Below are 20,969 nucleotides of genomic sequence, written 5' to 3' on the forward strand. Positions count from 1 at the left end.
TCTACTTGGAGCATATGTTGTTCATGGAGCCGAAAGGAATGTAGCAAAAAGAGTGTTCCCAGCCCTCCCGGGCCCCAGCCGCTGGGCAGAGGGCTGCATGCTGGTTGGCTGGCCAGGCTGGGGCAGCCTGGCCTCCTCGGCCCCTACGCTGCACCCACCTTCCACTTCCTGGAGATGCACCCACATCTCCAGGAAAATTGTTTCAGAAAATGCCTACAACACAGCAGAGAGTGGAACAAACAGGGTCCCAACGCATGTCTGCGCTGTGATTGTGACCATGTAAGATAATATCTGCATGTGCCAGGAGGGGAGAGAGCAAATCATTACAAATCACTGATGTGTTAAGGGCGTGGGATGGCGCCTGACCTCTTCCTCTTTTTGTGATTTTTGTTGTTTATACAATAAAAACAGGAGGAAGTGGTAAGAGCTGTTTGGTCAGATGAAGGAGCTTTCTTCATTCTTCACCAACTTGTGCCGTCACTACCCCTTGTCCCAGAATGAGGATCCATGCCAAGGAGGGGAACAGGGCATGGGGGGCACCTGACATTCGTATGCCTTCCAGGAGCCCTGCACGTGTCATCTCTTTTCAGCTTCAGAGAAATTCCACGAGGTAAGAATTGTTATCCCCATTTTATAGATGAGGAACTTGAGGCTAGGAGAGGCCACACAGCTGGTACAAGACTGAGCCAGACAGACCCTGGTACAAGACAGACTCTGCCTAAGGCCTGAAAGAGGTGGAGGGAGCCGGGGGCCCCGGGACTCACTGTGTAGACGGATTCTGAAGGATGCTGCTTGGGGCTGCTGGCAGATCTTGGATCTGGGCACTTCCTAGTGGGGTCCTTCCCTGGACCCCGCATCCGCTTCTGTAGGGAGAAAGGAGTCAGGGCCAGGGATGAGTGGCTCTCGTCTTCCTCCCCGCACAGACCCCCCAGGGGAAAGGATGGCAGATTGTCATGAGGTCACGCAGAGATTCATCACTCAGTCCCTCCCACTCACCCTCTCCAGGGAAACGTGGCAAATGCCTACAAGACCTGCATCAAGCCATTCCTGCACCTGGAGACACAGGAAATGGAAAAGGCCCACACAAGGTGATGTCCCTGGACAGAGCACCTGGCTGGTAGGGACACAAGCTACTGGGAACAGTGCCAGTGGGGCAAGGCCCCAGGGACTGAGCCAGCAGCCATGGGTGGGCCCCTAGTGGTGCCAGCCAGGTCCAGTGTCCAGTCCTCCTCTGCTGTCACTGGCTCTGGCCTCGAGCGAGCCAGTTCCCCTCTCTGGGCCTTGGTTTTATTTATTTATTTATTATTATTATTATTATTTGAGATGGAGTCTCACTCTGTTGCCCAGGCTGGGGTGCAATGGTGCAATCTCAGCTTACTGCAACCTCTGCCTCCCGGGTTCAAGCGATTCTCCCGCCTCAGCCTCCTGAGCAGCTAGGACTACGGGCATGTCTGCCACCACGCCCGGCTAATTTTGTATTTTTAGTAGAGATGAGGTTTCACCATGTTGGACAGGCTGGTCTCGAACTCCTGACCTCAGGTGATCCACTGCCTTGGCCTCCCAAAATGCTGGGATTACAGGTGTGAGCCACTGCACCCGGCCATGGGTCTTGGTTTCTTCAGCGATAACCCTCCTTTGTGAGACTGATGCAAAGTTACAATGAGGGCACAAGGAGTAGGTGCCTGGGGCTTAGGAGGTGCTGCTTAGAAGGCCCTTGGTCAACCAACACACACTTGATAGCACTGGCAAGCCAGGCAGTGTGAGGAGGTGGGCACCGTCCCTACCCTCCTGGAGTTTAGGGACCAGTGAAGAGATGGAGGATGAACCAGTGGTTTTGCCGAAACATGGTATGTGGGTTGATCGCCAGGCACAGAGCCTCTGGCACACGAGGAGGAAACCAATGCCCCACTGGGCAGAAGCGATATTGAAGGTGAAATCCTGAGGGCAAGAAGTTCATTTAGCAAAAGAGGGAGGAGGGGGCCTCAGGTAGAGGGAACAGCAGGTGCCAAGGCCTGGAGGTCTGGAGGCACTTGGAGAAGGTCAGCATAGGCCAGGCATGGTGGCTCATGCCTGTAATCCCAGCACTTTGGGACTCGGAGGCCGAGTCGGGTGGATCACCTGAGATCAGGAGTTTGAGACCAGCCTGGCCAACATGGCAACACCCCATCTCTACTAAAAATATAAAAACTAGCTGGGCATGGTTGTGGACGCCTGTAATCCCAGCTACTTGGGAGGGTGAGGCAGGAGAATCGCTTGAACCCAGGGGGCGGAGGTTGCAGTAAATCGAGATCACACCATTGCACTCCAGCCTGGGAGACAGAGCGAGATCCCATCTCAAAAAAAAAAAAAAAAAAAAAGAAAGAAAGAAAGAAAAAAAGAGAGAGAGAGAGAGGTCAGTGTGTGGCCCAAGAGGGGAGCCTGCCTGGGAGGGGCAGGCGTGGCGTGGCCATGCTGGCTGCATGAAGAGCATAGGAAACATCTGAGGGCTCGAAGTGGGAGCGCCAGGGTCAGAGCTGTGCTGGAGAAAGCTCCCGCTGGTCACAGTGGAGGCTGGGCCGGGCCTGCTGGGAAGGTGAAGGCTGGGGAGTCACGAGGCGGTACAGGCAGCCCTCTGGAGGCAGAGGGAGGTGGCCTGGACATCCCCCCTCATTGCAGGCACCACACGGCCACTGCTGACAGTGGAGCCACAACTGCCTCATCTCAGGGCAGAAGCTAATTAAAAACCCTGGCCTCCTGCCAAACCCCAGCCCATTTACTGCAGGATTAGCTGCTGAGAGCTACTTAACTCGCAGGCAGAAGCCGGCGCCACCCCCAGTCACAGCACATAATGGCTCAGAGCATGGAGCCAGGTAGGGTTCTCAACACCTGACCTGCCTTCTCTCACGCGCCCTCCACAAACCGCAGGTGAATCTTTCCATCCTCTCTGTTCTGTACATGAGGGAGTGAAGGCTCAGAGAGGGCAGGTGACTTGCCGAGGCCACGCAGCCAGGAAGTGGCAGAGGCAAGATTTGAATCCAGGTCTGTGTTTCACCAAGATATTGACGAGACAGGAGCTGGAGTTTTGACTCCTCTGCTTAGTTAGAACGTGTAAGCCTCACAGACACAGAGCAGTGCTGGCGTCTGTGTAGCACTTGACAGTTTACGAAGTCTGCTGGAACTTGTCCTTATTTTCATTTAATTCTCATAACAGCCAGAGGAGGTGGGCATGGAATTGCCCGTTTAACAGACAGGGGGCCAGGTGCAGTGGTTCATGTCTGTAATACTAGCACTTTGGGAAGCCAAGGTGGGTGGATCACTTGAGGTCGGGAGTTCGAGACCAGCCTGGCCAACATAGTGAAACCCCATCTCTACTAAAAATACAAAAATTAGCCATGTGTGGTGGTGAGCACCTGTAGTCCCAGCTACTCGGGAGGCTGAGGCAGAGAATTGCTTGAACCTGGGAGGTGGAGGTTGCAGTGAGCGAGATTGCACCATTGCACTCCAGCCTGGGCAAAAAGAGTGAGACTCCATCTCAAAAACAAAACAAACCAAAAACAGGAGGGGGAAGCTGAGGCTTGTCCAGCTGGTAAAAGGCTGTCCTTGGATCAAACCCAGATGTGTGTCCTCAAATCCAGGGCCGCCTCCCCTGCACCACCTGCTTCTTGAGGGCACCGTCACAGTCAGAGGTTGTGGTCTGCCCCAGTGCACCTCAGTGCCTCCTCTTGTCAAGGCAGCTGGGGACCTAGTGTCTGTCTCTTCACTGAGCTGGCTGGCCTGGACACCACCAGGGCTGAGGATGTGAGCTCATGGGCAGTGGGTCTCCCGGGAGGCTGACCTGGGCTCAGCTCTTTGGACCTGCCGGGGCTGGAAAGCAAGGTCCCTGGAGCTCAGTTAGCTCTTGGTGTCCCTTCCTGGCCCTCCTTCACGCTGGGCCTGGGCTGGGCATGGAGGACCCTGTGGTGAACAAGACCCACGCCTGGCCTCGAGGCTCTGTTAGTGAGACTGATGGGGTTGCCAGAGAAGTGAGTGCCACTGGGGATCCCAGGAAGGAGCCCCAAGTCTGCAGGGGACTGAAGCAGACGTCTCAGGGCCATCTTGCGCTGTCTTCTGAAGACACGGGAGGAACTTCAAAGCTCTCCCAGTCTAAGAAGGTGTCTTAGACATTGCGAACAGCTCGGGGGCAGGAGTGTCATGGATGCACAGAAGAATGGACAGTTAGACAGAAAGGAGGAGATGAGCCACAGGCTGGCACGGGTGGGGCCACGAAAGGCCAAATGCCATGGTGTCTACCCGAAGGGCAGTGGGGGCCACCAGGGAAGTGGCTGCAGTTGCATTGTATAAACCTCCCTCTGCTGCCACAGATGCGGGGTGGACTGTAGGTTGGGGCTGGCAAGGGGAAGAGGCAGGATCTCCAGGAGAGAGGCCTCCTGGGGGTGCTGGGGAGGCTGGGCCGGGGCAAGGGGTCCCGTGGAGGAGGGAGGGAGCCTTCTTGAAAACTCACATTACATTATGGGGGTGGGGCTGCTTTGCTCCCTGCCCATCCCTGCCCACTGAGCGCTCTGTCCTCGGGGCCAACATTTGCCTTTCAACTGTGATTTTCAGATGAATCACTAATGTGGCTTCTCCCACCACGCCCAGCTCTCTGTGGCCCAAGTCTCCCCTCCCTAGTAGATGGTGGTGGGACAGGGAGTCACCAGGCCTGGGCTGAGATCCAGCTGTGCACACCAGGGGTGCTGCCATCAGCAGCTCAGGAAGCCTGTTGGGCCTCAGCTTCCTCCTGTGTAAAATGGGAGCAATAATGTGGCCTTGCCCACCTCACACCCTGGCCACTTCTGCCTTATCTTCCAGGTCCTCGCATGCATTTATCCTGTCATTCCTTCCACAAGCATGCACTGCGTGCCAGGCTCCCCCAGGTGCTGGGGACACTAAGTCCCCCGCCTACAGGGGCTATGCTATGGCAGGACAGACAGCATAAAGACAGACGCCAGGTTGTGACGGAAGCCAGGGCGTGGCAGCAGAGACCTATATTCCAGGAGAGGGTGATGGAGCCCAGCCTGGGACACCTAGGAAGCCCCGGGGAAGGCGCTGGATCCGGGACAGACTGAGTGCAGGGCTTGCTGAGGGATGGATGTGGGGAGAGAGAAGACCCAAGCACAACTCCAAGGCTTCGGCCTGAGCATCTGGAGCACGTGTGCTGGGACGCAGAGGACTCGGGGACTGAGCACTGCTCTGGACGCATGAGGTGGCGGCACCCTCAGGCCCCCACGTGGGGCTGTGGACCGTGGTCTGGAGCTTGGGGAGGGGTCTGAGCAGCAGCATCTGTGGACAGGGAATGCCACCCGCAGAGCAGAAACTTTGCCGCAGGAGCACAGACAGAGCGTGGAAGGGCTCGGAGGAAGGGGCCCGGGATGTGCCAGAATTTAGAGGTCACCAAGAGGGGGGTGACCCAGCAAAGCTGCCTATGGGGTGGGACAGAACCAGCAGGGCATGGCGTCCTGGTACCAAGAGGCGGAGTGTGCTGTGAGGCGGGAGGCCTGCTGTGCCCAACGCCATGAGAGGATGAGGATGAGGACGGGCCAGCCGCAGGGAGCGCCTGCTCTGGGAAGACCACTTTGACCCCTCAAGTCAGGCAGGAGCCCCCAGACCTACTCTCATGGCAGGAATCATGGCAATCGCTGCCTTCTCAAGAGAGAGACCTCTCCCGGTACTCAAAGCGCCTCGGACCCACACCGGTCCCTCTGTGCCTTCTTCTTTTTTTTTTTTTTTTTTGAGATGGAGTTTTGCTCTGTCACCCAGGCTGGAGTGCAGTAGCACAATCCAGGCTCACTGCATCCTCCGCCTCCCAGGTTTAAGCAATTCTCTGCCTCAGGCTCCCGAGTAACTGGGATTACAGGGGCCTACCACCATGCCCGGCTAATTTTTTTTTTGTATTTTTAGTAAAGCCAGGGTTTCACCATCTCGGCCAGGCTGATCTTGAACTCCTGATCGCGTGATCCACCCCCCTCGGACTCCCAAAGTGTTGGGATTACAGTCGTGAGCCACCACGCAAGGCCCCCTCTGTGCCTTCTACAACCCCATGACACAGCTCCTCTGTTTGGCATCCCCACTGGGGAAACTGAAGACTGGAGCATCCAGCTCAAGCTCGCAGAGGTTGGTAAGTGGCAGAGCTGGAACTGAACGAAGGCCCAAGTCTGTGCTTTTAAGCCCCCTGCTGATTTCTACTTCCTTTCTTCCTGAACAGGTCATGACAGCATAACAGCTGATCTCCCCAGCTAAGAGTTTAGCTTGCTGTGTTCCCAGCCTCTGTACAGGGCCTGACACATAGTAGGTGCTCAGCTCTGTCGCCCAGGCTGGAGTGCAGTGGCGCAATCTCGGCTCATTGCAACCTCCGCCTCTCGGCTAATTTGTATTTTTAGTACAGGTGGGGGTTTGCCATGTTGGCCAGGCTGGTCTTGAACTCCCGACCTCAGGTGATCAGCCAACCTGAGCCTCCCAAAGTGCTGGGATTATAGGCGTGAGCCACTGTACCCAGCCTGAACGAATGAATTTAATGACAGGTATGAAAGGGCCCTATAAATGGTAAGCCCTTCAGCAAATGTTTATTGAGGGCCTACTATGTGGGGGGGCCTGTGCTAGATGCTGGGGCTTGGGCAGGGAACAGGCCGAGAGGCACCCGGCCTCACACAGCTGGCCTTGACGAAGAGATGGAGTAAGCTCAGGGGACCTACAGATGACGAGGGAAGAAAGCCATGGTGTCAGAGAGAGCCTCTCTGAGCTGGGTACATGGGAGCTGGATCCAGAAAGCAAAGAAGGAGATCTCTGGGAGGGATCCCAGGTGCCGAAATACAGAGAACAAGGAGGGCCTGGGAAGCCTCTGCTGTTGAAGGGCCTGCGGGCAGGGCTGACTGTGCCACCTGTGGGTCATCCATTCCTGGGCTCTACCCCCATCCCTCCTGCCCCAGCCCCTCCGAGCAGACTTCATGCATCTCCAGTTCTTACCACCCTCCAGCTCCCATCTTCCCGGGGGTGTGAGCTCCGTGCCCTCCCTGCTGGCCTTTGCAGAAGTCAGGTGCAGGCATTGCCCCGGGAGGCAATGCCATTCTTCCAGACTTGCCCCAGTGGAGTCGCACACTCTGCTTTTTGTCCTCACTGTCCCCAAAGCTGCCAACCGCGGTTCGGGTCCACCCTCTGCCACTTCTGGTTGGTAGTTTCCAGCTTCAATTCATTTATCCACCACTGCAGGTGCTCCTGGGTCCTCTGTGCCTGGAGGGAGCCTCTTTCTCCTGGACTCTCTCCTTACCCCATCCTGCCGCTGCCATCAGGGGCATCCACAGCGAACCAGGGGCTCCCAGGGCTGCTTTAGCAATGCAAACGCAGCAGCTGCTCTGGCCTCCGGGTTCTCTTTCCCTTCCAGCCCAGGCTCTCACATCAGCCATTCTCCCCAGGTACAGAGGGTGTGTGGGCAGCAGAAAGCTTCTACTGTGTGTCAGGCACCCAACTGGTGCTTCAGAAGTGCTCTCTTGCAGATCTCCTGACGTCAGGAGTTTGAGACCAGCCTGGCCAACATGGGGAAACCCAGTCTCTACTAAAAATACAAAATTAGCCGGGCGTGGTATCGCACGTCTGTAATCCCAGCTACTTGGGAGGCTGAGGCAGGAGAATCACTTGAATCTGAGAGGCGGAGGTGCAGTGAGTCAAGATCGCACCATTGCACTCCAGCCTAGGCAAAGAGTAAAACTCCATCTCAAAAAAAAAAAAAAAAAAGTGCTCTCCTTCCATGTTCACTTAGTGGGCAGGGTCTACCCTCCTTACCCCATTTCCAGAGGAGGAAACTGAGACTGAGAGAGGATCCAAACCTGACAAGAGGGCTTGCTTTCACCCTGTTGGCACTTAGCCTAGTGATGGCACACACGAGACACTTTGCAGACATTGCTGGAAGCACAGGCAGGGTGGTGAGAGGAGGAAGAGGAAGGCAGGAGTCACTGAGGCCGTCCTGGAGGGGAGGGAGCAGGGACCAGAACTCAAGCCCAGGGCTCTGAGCTTTGTCCCCTCCTTTACTAATACTGTGATCCAGTTTCTATGGTCCGGTCCCATCTTTGTAGGGCAGGAGCTGACGTTGCTCAGCAAATGGGGGGCTCAAGGTTAAGATCTCGCCTGGCCCCGTTCTGTTCCTTGCCTACTGTGTTTCGTGTACACAGAGGGCACTTGTGTGGGTCACTCCTGTAAGCCTGGGTGGGGGTCCACAGGCGGGGGGAGTCCCTTGTCACCTGTGCCTGAAGCCCAGTTTCTGTGTCCACGCCCCAGCTCCTCCCCTGGCCTCATTTTGAGTGCCTGGGGGCTGCTCGGTAGTGAACAAATCGAGAGATACCCTACTTGCTATCATCATGGGAAAAGCCGAAGCAGGGAGGGAGGGCATATATTGAGGGCGAGAGTCGGGGGTGTGCAAGAAAGGTCCAGGCCGGGCACATGGCAGGTGCATACTCGTGCTGGCTTGGGGAGGGAGGCAGCCTGAAGCCAGTGGGTCTCCATCCTAACCCTGGGCTCATGAAAGCTGAAGGAAGTGTTTCCCACCCATCTCGGGTCTTCTTGGCTCAGCTCATCCCTCTGGCTGGGCTGGAGTCAAGGCGGAGCACAGAGCCCTCCTGGACTTCACAGTGGTACCCAGGGCCTGCGACTCACTTCACCCTGAAGCTCATTAACAGGGCAAGGTCAAAGTAGGACCATTCGCGCCAGTGTCAGACCCATAGGAAGGAGGGGAGCCAGCATCGTGGCTGAGGCCCTGACCCAGACGTTGGCTCACAGAAGGCAGGAAATGCAGCCCCTGGGGCTCCCGGGGGTGAAAGGCGCCAAGCTCATGCTTTTTTAGTACCTCAGAGCCTTCTTGGAAAAGCGATGACATCCCCAGCCTCAAGACAAGGATGGGAAACTAAGGCACGGGCTCCAGACCCAGGCCTGCCACTTGCTCTGGCTCAGGCACGCTCTGACCTTCAGCTTCCTCGCCTGCTCTTCCAGTCCACAGCTCACCTGACACCTGCCGGGCAGGCCCAGATCCAAATACCCCCCGGCTCGCGCCTCACCCCGCGAGGGAGCAGAGCAAACCACTTGCACGAGTCCCTTTGGGTCCGCTTCCAGCCTTTCATCTGCTTTGCTCACCACTTCCCTGAGGCCACCCTGGTCCTGGCTCCTGTCATCTCTGCCTGGACTTTGCAGTAGCTCCTCACTGGGTGTCCCTCACCCAGACAGAGGGTCCATCAGAATCTAGGTCTGATCTCACCCCCTTCCTTGTATCACATAGAGTAAGGGCTAAAGTCCTTTCAATGCCCCCTACCTGGCTGCATCTCCTTCCACTTCCCATCCGTTTACTCTCTGTGAGCTCAGGCTACACCAGCCACATGGGCCCCCATGCAGCTCCTGGGACACCCCATACCCGCTTCTGCCTCAGAGCACCTGCATCCACTATTCTCCCACTGGCACGCCCAGCCCTGATGTGCACCTGCCTCTCTCATTCCAGGTGCTTCTCTATTCCCATGCCGACCTCCCTTCACATTGCTGAGTTTCCCCCAATAATTATCCCATCTGATATATACGACCTACTCACTGGGTGGTGCATCGTTGGTCTCGCCTCAACAGGAATGCCAATTTAATGAAAACAGATTTCCTTTCTTTTCTTTTTCCTTTTTTTTTGAGACAGAGTCTCACTCTGTCGCCCAGCCTGGAGTGCAGTGGTGCCATCTCGGCTCACTGCAACCTCCACCTCCCAGGTTTAGGTGATTCTCTTGCCTCAGGCTTCTAAGTAACTGGGACTACAGGCGTGTGACCACCACACCCGGCTAATTTTTTGTATCTTTAGTAGAGACAGGGTTTCACTGTGTTAGCCAGGATGGTCTTGGTCTCCTGACCTTGTGATCTGCCTGCCTCGGCCTCCCAAAGTGCTGGGATTACAGGCATGAGCCACCGCACCCGGACCTTCCTTTTTTTTTTTTTTCTTTTTTAGATGGAGTCTTGCTCTGTCACCCAGGGGCTGGAGTGCAGTGGCGCCATCTCAACTCACTAAAATCTCTGCCTCCTGGGTTCAAGCTATTCTCCTGCCTCAGCCTCCTGAGTAGCTGAGATGACAAGCATGTGCCACAATACCCAGCTAGTTTTTGTATTTTTAGTAGAGATGGGGTTTTGCTATGTTGGCCAAGCTAGTCTTGAACTCCTGGCCTCAAGTGATCCGCCTGTCTCGGCCTCCCAAAGTGCCAGGATTACAAGCATAAGCCACCGCACCCAGCCTTTTATTTATTTTTCTTGAGACTGTCGCCCAGGCTGGAGTGCACTGGTGTGATCTCAGCTCACTGCAACCTCCACCTCCCGGGTTCAAGCAATTCTCCCACTTCAGCCTCCCAAGTAGCTGGGATTACAGGCGCCTACCACCACACCTGGCTAATGTTTTTGTATTTTTAGTAGAGACGGGGTTTCACCACGGGGGTCAGGCTGGTCTCAAACTTTCTTTCTTTTTTGAGATGGTCTCCCTCTGTCGCTCAGGCTGGAGTGCAGTGGTGTGATCACAGCTCACTGCAGCTTTGACCTCCTGGGCTCAAGCGATCCTTCCACCTCAGCCTTCCAAGTAGCCTAGGACCACAGGTGCATGCTACCATGACTGGCTAATTTTTAAAAATGTTTTGTAGAGATGGGGTCTCTCTCTGTTACCCACGCTGATATTGAACTCCTAAGCTCAGGAAATCCTCCTGCCTCAGTCTTCTAAAGTGCTGGAATTACAGGTGTGAGCCACCATACCTGGCAGACAGATTTCTCTTTTTTTTTTTTTTTTTTTTTTTTTTTTTTTTTTTTTTGAGACTTAGTCTTGCTTTGTCACCCAGGCTGAAGTGCAGTAGTGTAATCTCACTACAACCTCCGCCTCGCAGGTTCAAGCAATTCTCCTGCCTCAGCCTCTGGGATTATAGGCACCTGCCAACGCACCCAGCTAATTTTTGTATTTTTAGTAGAGATGGGATTTTGCCATGTTGGCCAGTCTGGTCTCGAACTCCTGACCTCAAGTGATCCACCCACCTCGGCCTCCCAAAGTGCTGGTATTACAGGCATGAGCCACCGTGCTCAGCCTCAGACAGAGATTTCTTGATTTCAGTTTGGTCATTGCTGTATCCCTGGTGCCTAGAACAGGGCCTGGAATGTAGGTTTTCAGTGTTTGTTGAATGAATGAACACATAAATTCCCGTGGAAGAGAGCTCTTCTCTGGGTGTGGGTAGGGTCTTGGCCTTCGGATGCAGGGGCTGAGCCTTTTTTGACCCAGGGAGACCCCAGTGATGGTGCCAGTGTTCACCCCTCACACCCAGGGCTGTCGCTGACTCAGCTGCCCCCAGGCTTGGCCCTGAAGGTCCCCGGAGGGTGGAGCAGTAGCCTGAGCTGCTAACAGCAGCCTCTGACGAGCCCTGACCCATCAGCTGTGCACCCCTGAGCCTGGGAGAACCTGGTACCCGCTGGGCACTGCATCCTTTCACTCAGCATGCTGTCTGAGCACCACCATGTGCTGGGCAAGGAGCCCCTGAACAAGACTGCCTCAGCCTCTGGCCTCCTGGCACTTGCTGCCAGGCAGGGAGGGTGGGCCAGCATCGAACAGGAATCCATAGGGCTGGGTGATGATGAGCATGAGGGGAGCCCCAGCAGAGAGGTTCCCTCCCCAGGCAGGTGCCACCCACAGTGTGAGCAGGAGCCGTCCAGGTGAGGAAATGGACCAAGCCGCCCCATCCTGCACTCTAGCCCTGACTGCAGTACACTTACTATGCGACCCTGGGCAAATCACAACGTCTCTGAGCCTGACCTTCCAGAGCTGTGAAATGGGAAAAAACCTCCTCATGGAGCTATGCTGGAGGGTGTTTGTGCGGGAGGGTGTGCGGGAGGGCGCGCGGGAGGGTTGCTGGAGGGCGTGCGGGAGGGCGTGCGGGAGGGCGTGCGGGAGGGCGCGCGGGAGGGCGTGCGGGAGGGTTGCTGGAGGGCGTGCGGGAGGGTGTGCGGGAGGGTGTGCGGGAGGGCGTGCGGGAGGGTGTGCGGGAGGGTGTTTGTGTGGGACGGCGTGCGGGAGGGCGTGCGGGAGGGCGTGCGGGAGGGTGTGCGGGAGGGTGTTTGTGTGGGAGGGCGTGCGGGAGGGCGTGCGGGAGGGTGTGCGGGAGGGTGTGCGGGAGGGTGTTTGTGTGGGAGGGCGTGCGGGAGGGCGTGCGGGAGGGCGTGCGGGAGGGTGTGTGGGAGGGCGTGCGGGAGGGCGTGCGAGAGGGCGAGCGGGAGGGTGTGTGGGAGGGTGTGTGGGAGGGTGTGCGGGAGGGTGTTTGTGTGGGAGGGCGTGCGGGAGGGCGTGCGGGAGGGCGTGCGGGAGGGTGTTTGTGTGGGAGGGCGTGCGGGAGGGCGTGCGGGAGGGCGTGCGGGAGGGTGTTTGTGTGGGAGGGCGTGCGGGAGGGCGTGCGGGAGGGCGAGCGGGAGGGCGTGCGGGAGGGCGAGCGGGAGGGCGTGCGGGAGGGCGAGCGGGAGGGCGTGCGGGAGGGCGTGCGGGAGGGCGAGCGGGAGGGCGTGCGGGAGGGCGAGCGGGAGGGCGTGCGGGAGGGCGTGCGGGAGGGCGTGCGGGAGGGCGTGTGGGAGGGTGTGTGGGAGGGTTGCTGGAGGGTGTGTGGGAGGGTGTGTGGGAGGGTGTGTGGGAGGGTGTGTGGGAGGGTTGCTGGAGGGTGTGTGGGAGGGTGTGTGGGAGGGTGTGTGGGAGGCTTGCTGGAGGGTGTGTGGGAGGGTGTGCGGGAGGGTGTGCGGGAGGGTGTGCAGGAGGGTGTGCGGGAGGGTGTGTGGGAGGGTGTGTGGGAGGGTTGCTGGAGGGCGTGCGAGAGGGCGAGCGGGAGGGTGTGTGGGAGAGCACCTGTGTGAGTGGCTGGTAGCCCCTTCATCCCTTCCAGCCTGCTGGGATCAAGAATACCTGAGCAGGGATTCCCTAATCTGGGGAGCTAGAAATGGTAGGCAGGAGGGCCTGCAGCCTCTCCCAGGTTCTCAGAGGGACATGGGACCTGGGAAAGCCTGCAGAGCCCTGGTTTCTTGCAACAAGATCAAAAGGCGCCCCATGGCAGCACAGGGAGCGGCACAGGAGGGATGCCTCCAGCCCTGGTGCAAGGGGCCACGAGGGCCACCTGTTACAGATGTGGATGTGCCCTCACCAGGGCCCACCAAACGCCCTGCAGAGGGCAGGCGGGCAGCCCGTGGCGTGTCGGGTGGAGGGGCTGCATGGCTGTGAGCCCTGATCCCGTACCTTCATCCAGAGCAGCAGGGCCGTGCCCACTACACTCAGGACACTCAGGAGGCCGGTGAAGCCAAAGAGCAGGAGCTTCTGTGGACTCTGCGGGGGCTCTCGGTACCCTGCGTCTAGGAGGAAGCGCAGGGGAGCAGAGGGGTCAGTGACCCAGGAGAAAGCGGGGCACACACACCTGATGTTCTCCCTCACTCAGGACCCTGTTTTCAATGCTACCCCGCCAACACGCTCCACACCCCACTAGGCCCCCTGGGAGCCAGGGTTCAGGCCTTCATTGTCCCCCTCACTCCTTTTCATGTTCACTGCCTTGATTCTCTGTAAGGACAGGGGCCATTTGCTCTTCCGGTGCCCCTGCCCCAGTGACCTGGCTCCCCTGCGGGCTGCTTGTAGGGCCCTGAGCGAGATGTCTCCCCTCTCGGGGCCTCTTCTTTTCCCTGTGTGAGGTGGTGATAATACGGGTGGATGTGGCTAGGGCTGAAGGAGGCGGGCTTATCCTGGGACTGACAGGGGGCTGCACCCAGGCTAGGTGAGGCCCAGCCCTCCTACCCCATGCCATCCCCAGTCCCTCCTGCTGGCATCCAGTCCTCCTTCCCCTCACCCCATCCATCCATCCGACTGGCAAAAACACACGGAGTGCCAACCACATGCCAGGCACATGAGCATGATTTCCCCAACACTGCCTATCGTCAGCCACCAGCCCATATGGGCACCATCTCCTTCAACCTCATCCAAGTCCTTGGAAGGCAGAGGATCGCCATGAAGACCAGGCCCAAGATCACATCGGGCAAGCAGCAGGACAGAGGTTCAAACCCAGGTCTATGGGATTCCGAAGCCCCCAGCTCCTTCCAGGGGATCGCAGAGGTAGGTCAGAGAATCAGGGCTTTGGTGATGGGCTCACTCATAACTTTTGGGATCATCACTCCTTTGAGAATGTGATGAAAACTGGCTGGGTGTGCTGGCTCATGCCTGTAATCCCAACACTTTTGGAGGCTGAGGTGGGCGGATCACTTGAGGTCAGGATTCGAGACCAGCCTGGCCAACAGGGCGAAATCTTGTCTCTATTAAAAATACAAAAAGTATCCGAGTGTGGTGGTGGACATCTGTAATCCCAGGTACTTGGGAGGCTGAGGCATGAGAATCGCTTGAACCCGGGGGGCAGAGATTGCAGTGAGCCAAGATTGGGCCAGTGCACTTCAGCCTGGGCGACAGAGCGAGACTCTGTCTCAAAAAAAAAAAAAAAAAGAGAGAGAGCGTGATGAAAACTAAAGATCTGTCTCTGGAAAGGTGTATTATACATGAGCCAAGTGCTCACATACACGAGGCCCCCACAAATACATACATGCACATACCTAGTTCTGCAGAAGTTCCCCCACCATGATGCCCATGGCACACTGAGACCAAAGGCCCAAGGGAGCTCTTTTAGGTCACCTGCCAGCGGCATTCAGGAGCAGATCTGCATGCCCGGCCCTGCCCTTTCCACACCCAGATGGAGCCCTGGCACAGCCGTAGGCCGGGGCTCCCTGAAGTGGGTCTGCCTGCTTTGCCAATGCTGGTAGACAAGGCAAACCATTCTCTATTTCTTTTCTTTTCTTTTCTTTTTTTTTTTTTTGAGATGGAGTTTTGCTCTTGTCACCCAGGCTGGAGTGCAATGGTGCGATCTAGGCTCACTGCAACTTCCCGTCCTGGGTTCAAGAAATTCTTATGCCTCAGCCTCCTGAGTAGCTGGGATTACAGGCACCTGCCACCATGCCCAGCTAATTTTTGTGTTTTTAGTAGAGACAGGGTTTCACCATGTTGGCCAGGCTGGTCTCGAATCCCTGACCTCAGGTGATCCACCCCCCTCAGCCTCCCAAAGTGCTGGGATGTGTGAGCCACCGCGCCTGGCCCCATTCTCTATTTCCGATCCAAAGTCCCAAACTGCCATTTGAAACCTCTGTGTCCTTTGCCCTGGAAGAGCCACAGAGGAAGCCTTACCTCTGACCAGGATGAAGGTGCCGCTGTCTCTCACCGTGGAGTGTGGCCAGTGGACAGAGCAGTAGTAGGTGCCAGTGGCCGATGCTCCCGGCAGCACAAGGGTGACCTGGCAGTCCAGGGTGTGGCTCTGGTTCTCTGTGCCCAGTCCAGGGTGGCAGTTTGTTGGCTTCTTAGGGCTCCTCTGTCCCTGGAGATCTTCATGAAAGTAGCTGACTGTGAAAACCTTGAATTGGGGAGTGTATGGATAGGTGATCCTGCAGCTGAAGGAGACAGCTGTGTTGGCCAGGGAGGCCATGATGGGCAGGCCGGTGTGGGTCACTGACTGTCCTCCTGGAGGGGAAGCAAAGGGAGAGAGCAACAGGTCACTTGAGGCTGCCTCAGTCCCACCCACTTGCCTGTTAAGGCTCACGACCGGGTGCGGTGGCTCACACCTGTAATTCCAACACTTTGGGAGGCCGAGGCAGGCGGATCACTGGAGGTCAGGAGTTCGAGACTAGCCTGGCCAACATGGTGAAACCCTGTCTCTACTAAAAATACAAAAATTAGCCAGGCTAACTTATTTATGCCCATAACCCCAGCACTTTGGGAGGCTAAGGTGGGCCTATCACCTGAGGTCAGGAGTTTGAGACCAGCCTGGCCAACATGGCAAAACCTGTCTCTATTAAAAATACAAAGATTAGCCAAGTGTGGTAGTGTATGCCTGTAATCCCAGCTACTCGGGAGACTGACGCAGGAGAATCGCTTGAACCTGGGAGGCTGAGGTTGCAGTGAGCAGAGATCATGCCACTGCACTCTAGCCTGGGCGACAAGAGCAAGAGTCCGTCTCAGAAAAAAAAAAAAAAGAAAGACAAGTCTCGTGCATCGTGTGAGCTTACCTCTGCAGGTGCAGCCCCTGCCTCTCCTGCACTTGCTGTGTGCCGGAGTTGTGCCAAGCATATTACACACACCACTCTACCTCTCCTAATATACCCCAAGGCAAAGTGAGAGCCCCTGTTTTATGAAGAAGAAGAGTCTGAGGGTCAGGGAGTTGAAGCACTTAGCTCCAGATTCCTCAGCAGGTAGAGAGTGGAGCTACAACCCCGTCCAGGGCTGGGGAACACCAGAGCCTGCGCTCCCAACCCCTCTTCTTCCCAAAGGCCAAGAGGCCACCTGGGATCAAAGCACAGGCCTGAGAAGAGAGAAAGCTGGTGATGGATGAGAAATAAAGAAGGAGGCAGGAAAACAAAATAAAGAAACCCAAGCGTTTCCTGGCGGTAGACAGAGAGGGAGGCAGGTCTGCCCACAGTTCTCCCCGTGCCAAAGTAAGAAGCCATTCAGGCAGCGGGAGACACAAACCTCTCCTGGACTCTGGGCTCGGAGAGGATTTGTCAGGTTTTTATATAGTATAACAGGCAACATCCTGAGAGCAGTTTTTCCAACAACGCAGAGGTGCTCCACGTGGGGCCATTTCGGCTGTGATCATGATGTCTATGACCATGACAAAGCCAATTTTGTAGGAGCCACCCCTCCCCCTACTCATCAGAGGCACCTCAGAAAACAGTTTGAAAATTCCCAAAGCAGCAGCCCTGCCTGGGGGGCTCTAACCCCTGCTGCAGGCCTCTGAGATGCTGTTTGGATCCTGGGCTGGGGGCAGCAGCCGCCCCCTGCCCCAGACTTCAGCTGCACAGGCCCCTCGGCTTTAGCGCTCCTGGGTTCTCCAGGCCCCTCCTTCTCCAGCAGCTGAACAGCAGACAGTTCTAAATTGAGGTCGGCAGCCAGCAGCCAAGAACATGCAGGCCGGATTGTTAATCGGGAGAAGATCGTGTGTTTGAGATGCTCAGAGGAGCCGCAAGATTTATTTTATTGGGGAAAGAGAGGCGTGGGCCCTGCCTGTGGTATGGGGCTGGAGGGAGGCCAGGCTCATCTCTTCCCAGGTCTCTTCAGTTCAGCTCTGAGCCAGAGCTCTGGGAAGGGGGTCCCAAAGGGAGGCCAGCCTTCTGGAAGATGCGGGAACAGAGATGGAGTTGGCCCTGTGCGTCAGTTAATCCCTCAAAACTCTGGCAATGCTGATATTTTGAGCTTCCTGTTGAGCCACTAAAGAGACACCCCCAGGCTGGGCAGGGTGGCTCCTGCCTGTAATCCTAGCACTTTGGGAGGCCGAGGCGGGTGGATTGCTTGAGGCCTGGAGTTCGAGACCAGCCTGGCTAACATGGTGAAACCCCGCCTCTACTAAAAATACAAAAAAAGAAAAAAAAATCAGGAGCCGTGGTGGCTCAGGCCTGTTGTCCTGTCACATAAGAAGGCAAGGCCAGGCATTTGAGACCAGCCTGGACAACACAGAAAGCCCTCATCTATATAACAACAATAATAACAACAACAACAAAAATTTGGCCAGGGCTGTTGGCTCATGCCCGTAATCCCAGCACTTTGGGAAGCCAAGGTGGGCAGATCTCTTGAGGTCAGGAGTTCAAGATCAGCTTGGCCAACATGGCAAAACCCCGTCTCTACTAAAAATAAAAATATTAGCCAGGTGTGGTGGTGGGCACCTGTAATCCCAGCTACTCAGGAGGCTGAGGCAGGAAAATCGCTTGAATCTGGGAGGTGGAGGTTGCAGTGAGCCAAGATCGCGCCACTGCACTCCAGCCTGAATGACAGAGCAAGACTTCGTCTCAAAAAAAACAAAAAGAAGAAAGAAAGACAAAGAGAGACACCCCCTCCCTCAAAGAACTAAAGGCACTGACAGTTCCAGGGAATCGACTCACATGTCGGCAGTCACAGTGGGTTCGACTTGTAATTGACATAACGACACTCGCTTGTGAAATGTCATTCCAGGGAGCTGGCACCCGGGCCCCCTCCAGGGCTCCCCTCTGGTGGACGGAGCAGGGGGGATTTTACCCTGGACTTTGTATCTCTGGACTCTACTGCAGGATTGCTGTTTAATGATAACATTACATTCGTTTTGTCATAAAACTAAGAGCCTTGCTTCAGGGCAGGGACTTATCCGAGATGGGGCAGGGGCAGGGTAGGCATATAGAGATGGGGGCTGTTATATTGTCCCCCAGGGACCCAGGTGGGCTGGGATGGTGGTGCGTGTCTGTAATCCCAGCTACTCAGGAGCCAAAGCAGAAGGACCTCTTGAAGCCAGGAGTTCAAGGCCAGCCTGGGCATCACATTTTTTTTTTTTAATTAAAAAAAAATTTTTTTAGAGACAAGAGGGGTAGAGGGAACCACAAATGACATCACCACCGACCCTGCCCAGCAGCCCTGCACAGCACTCACAGGCCACTGCCCCCTCTGTGTACCTACCCTGTGGCCCCCTCGACCTGTGACCTCCATATCCTCACCCGGGGCCTCCTGCTCCTCCTCACGGTGTATCTAAGAGGCCACTCCAGGGGGAGGGCAGATACACTGTCAGCACCATGAAACCTTCCTGCTTGTCCTGGGCAGGAAGACTTCAGACCAATTTCTTTAAAAATTCTCCCTGTCTGAGGTATCCTTCTAGAAAATGATGAACTCTGCTACTGCAATTAAGCCGATCTTTACAATTCCAGGGAAATCTATAAAAACAGACGTCCATTGTTCTATATTCTTTTGGGATTCATTTCTTTAAGGTCACCGGGTTAGGCTCATGACAATGCACGGCTCTGGCTTAGATCAGCCACAGCGAGGAGAGGCTTCGAAACGAGAACCTCAGACCTCTGATGAAACTGCTGTGTCCAAAAAGTAAAGAGAGGAAGCCGTCTCTGAGGAGCTCAGTCAATAACAACGGCCAGTCTGGAGACGTCAGGCCAAAAAACCCGGGGGAGGAGAGGAGGTCCGCAGTTACAGCCAAGGCCTCTGGGTTCTGGCCTGCGAATGTAGCTCACCACCTCCCCTGCACCTACACCTTCCTTCCTTTCTTTCTTTTTTTTCTTTTTTTTTTTTTTTTTGAGATGGAGTCTCGCTCTGTCGCCCAGGCTGGAGTGCGGTGGCGCGATCTAAGTTCACTGCAAACTCTACCTCCTGGGTTCACGCCATTCTCCTGCCTCAGCCTTCCGAGCAGCTGGGACCACAGGCACCCGCCACCATGCCCGGCTAATTTTTTGTATTTTTAATAGAGACGGGGTTTCACCGTGTTAGCCAGAATGGTCTCAATCTCCTGACCTCGTGATCTGCCCACCTCGGCCTCCCAAAGTGCTGGGATTACAGGCGTGACCCACCGCGCCCGGCCTGCACCTTCCTTTCAATGGGGCATCAGCACCCCAGAGCTGGACCCCTGCAACTGCCCAGCTCCCACCCCATCTCCTGGACCCGTGCCTCCCAGAGGCCCCTTCAGGGGTGTAGGCTGTAGAGGTCTAGGCCCTAGTTGGCTGCCAACTAGAAGCGGTCCCCCGTGAAGGCACAGTGCTGATAGGTTTCACGGTCATTTCCAAGTCCACAAATTCTTTTCAGCTGTCATTTGTTTGTGCCTCCCACAAACATTGAAGGGGTACCAGTTAGGTCACAGGCCCTGTCCCAGACCAGGAGGGGCTCCCTGCCCTGGCAACATCCCCAGTCCAAAAGGGAAGGAGCAGAAAGAGCCTGAGGCAGAAGGGCTGGTATGGGGAGCATTGAGTTTGCCTGGGATGAGGTTGGGGTGCAGGGTTGGTGGCCCGGGGGTCTAGAGGGTGTCCATGACCCAGAAGTAGGAACCCACAGACAGAAGGAAAAGAAAAATTACAGAAATTGTGTCCTGGCTTGGTGTGACACAGGTCCTATGTCAATTAAACACCACGACGATCCTAGGCGGCAACTATTGCAACCGCGTTCTGTAGCGGGTCTAGCTAGGAGTGGTGGCACACGCCTGTAGTTCCAGCTACTCAGGAAGTCGAAGCAGGAGGATCGCTTGAGCCCAGGAGTTTGAGACCAGCCTGAGCACATAGTGAAATCCCATCTCAAAACCAAAACCAAAAAGCAGAGGATCTTAAAGGCCCCAAACCACAGAGATCATGAGTGGTGGGGCCAGGCTTCGGACCCCAGTTGGTCTGGCTGTGTTGAGGAAGAAGAGCCAGCACCCGGGCTGGGAAGCTGTCATCAGATATGGCAGGGGGTGCTCACGGTGGCACTGGGCACAGTAGCCATCAGATGCTAACAAGAGGTTTGTCAGAACCCTGGTGGGCCTCACAAATTTTCACCACCAGATGGCCAACAAGTGGCTACTTGGCTCCAGGATCACATGGAGACCACGGGGGTCACAGAAGGTGGGTGTAGAGGGGGCTGGGGAGAGCTGCAGGGCATCCGGCCTGCCCTGGGGGTGCCTGCTTCTCACCCCAGGCTGAGAGGGGCTTTAGCGGGACCCTGGCTGAACTTGAGCAGTATTCCCTGAGTGAGGGCACTTGGCCGCTATCTATCTCATGCCAGGGCGTGGTGTGGCTGCATCATGGTTTGTCCCTTTTCTGGCAAAGGCAGTATGTCCCCATGGGATAACGTGGTTCGGGGCAGTGAGCTGGCTGAGTGTCCTTCTAGACTGGCTCATGCAGCTGCCTAGAGGGGCCCACGGCCTGGAGAGGAAGACCAGGGTGGATACCAGACTCCTGGGGGCTGAGGAGGGAGTGAGAGCCACAGAATTCCAGTTAGCACTCCCCCACTTCCGTGGGGGCCCCAACGGACTCCACGCCAACACCGCAAGCACCCAGAGCCCAGGGCCAGCCTCCCCCGCACCTGACAAGGCAGGTCTTTTCTGCCTCCACCCAGGTTGACCGGTGGGGACGGACAAGGAAGGGGTCTGGGTGGGAAAGAG

At 56.3% G+C, this 20,969-nt stretch overlaps 1 protein-coding gene across 3 annotated transcripts in view; it reads right to left on the bottom strand.

The window, feature by feature from the left end:
* NFAM1 (NFAT activating protein with ITAM motif 1) overlaps positions 1 to 20,969 on the bottom strand; it is a 58,698-nt gene that overhangs the window by 16,330 nt on the left and 21,399 nt on the right. For all 3 annotated transcript variants that reach the window (XM_055105402.2, XM_034948498.3, XM_003814651.4), the window contains 3 exons: positions 15,233 to 15,562; positions 13,259 to 13,371; positions 765 to 863 (listed from right to left, as the gene is read on the bottom strand). In XM_055105402.2, the coding sequence (XP_054961377.2) occupies positions 765 to 863; positions 13,259 to 13,371; positions 15,233 to 15,527 (507 nt within the window). In that variant the 5' untranslated portion in view covers positions 15,528 to 15,562. The remainder of the gene's footprint in view (positions 1 to 764; positions 864 to 13,258; positions 13,372 to 15,232; positions 15,563 to 20,969) is intronic.

The sequence above is a fragment of the Pan paniscus genome, chromosome 23 (genome assembly GCF_029289425.2).
Source record: "Pan paniscus chromosome 23, NHGRI_mPanPan1-v2.0_pri, whole genome shotgun sequence".
NCBI classification, from domain to species: domain Eukaryota; kingdom Metazoa; phylum Chordata; class Mammalia; order Primates; family Hominidae; genus Pan; species Pan paniscus.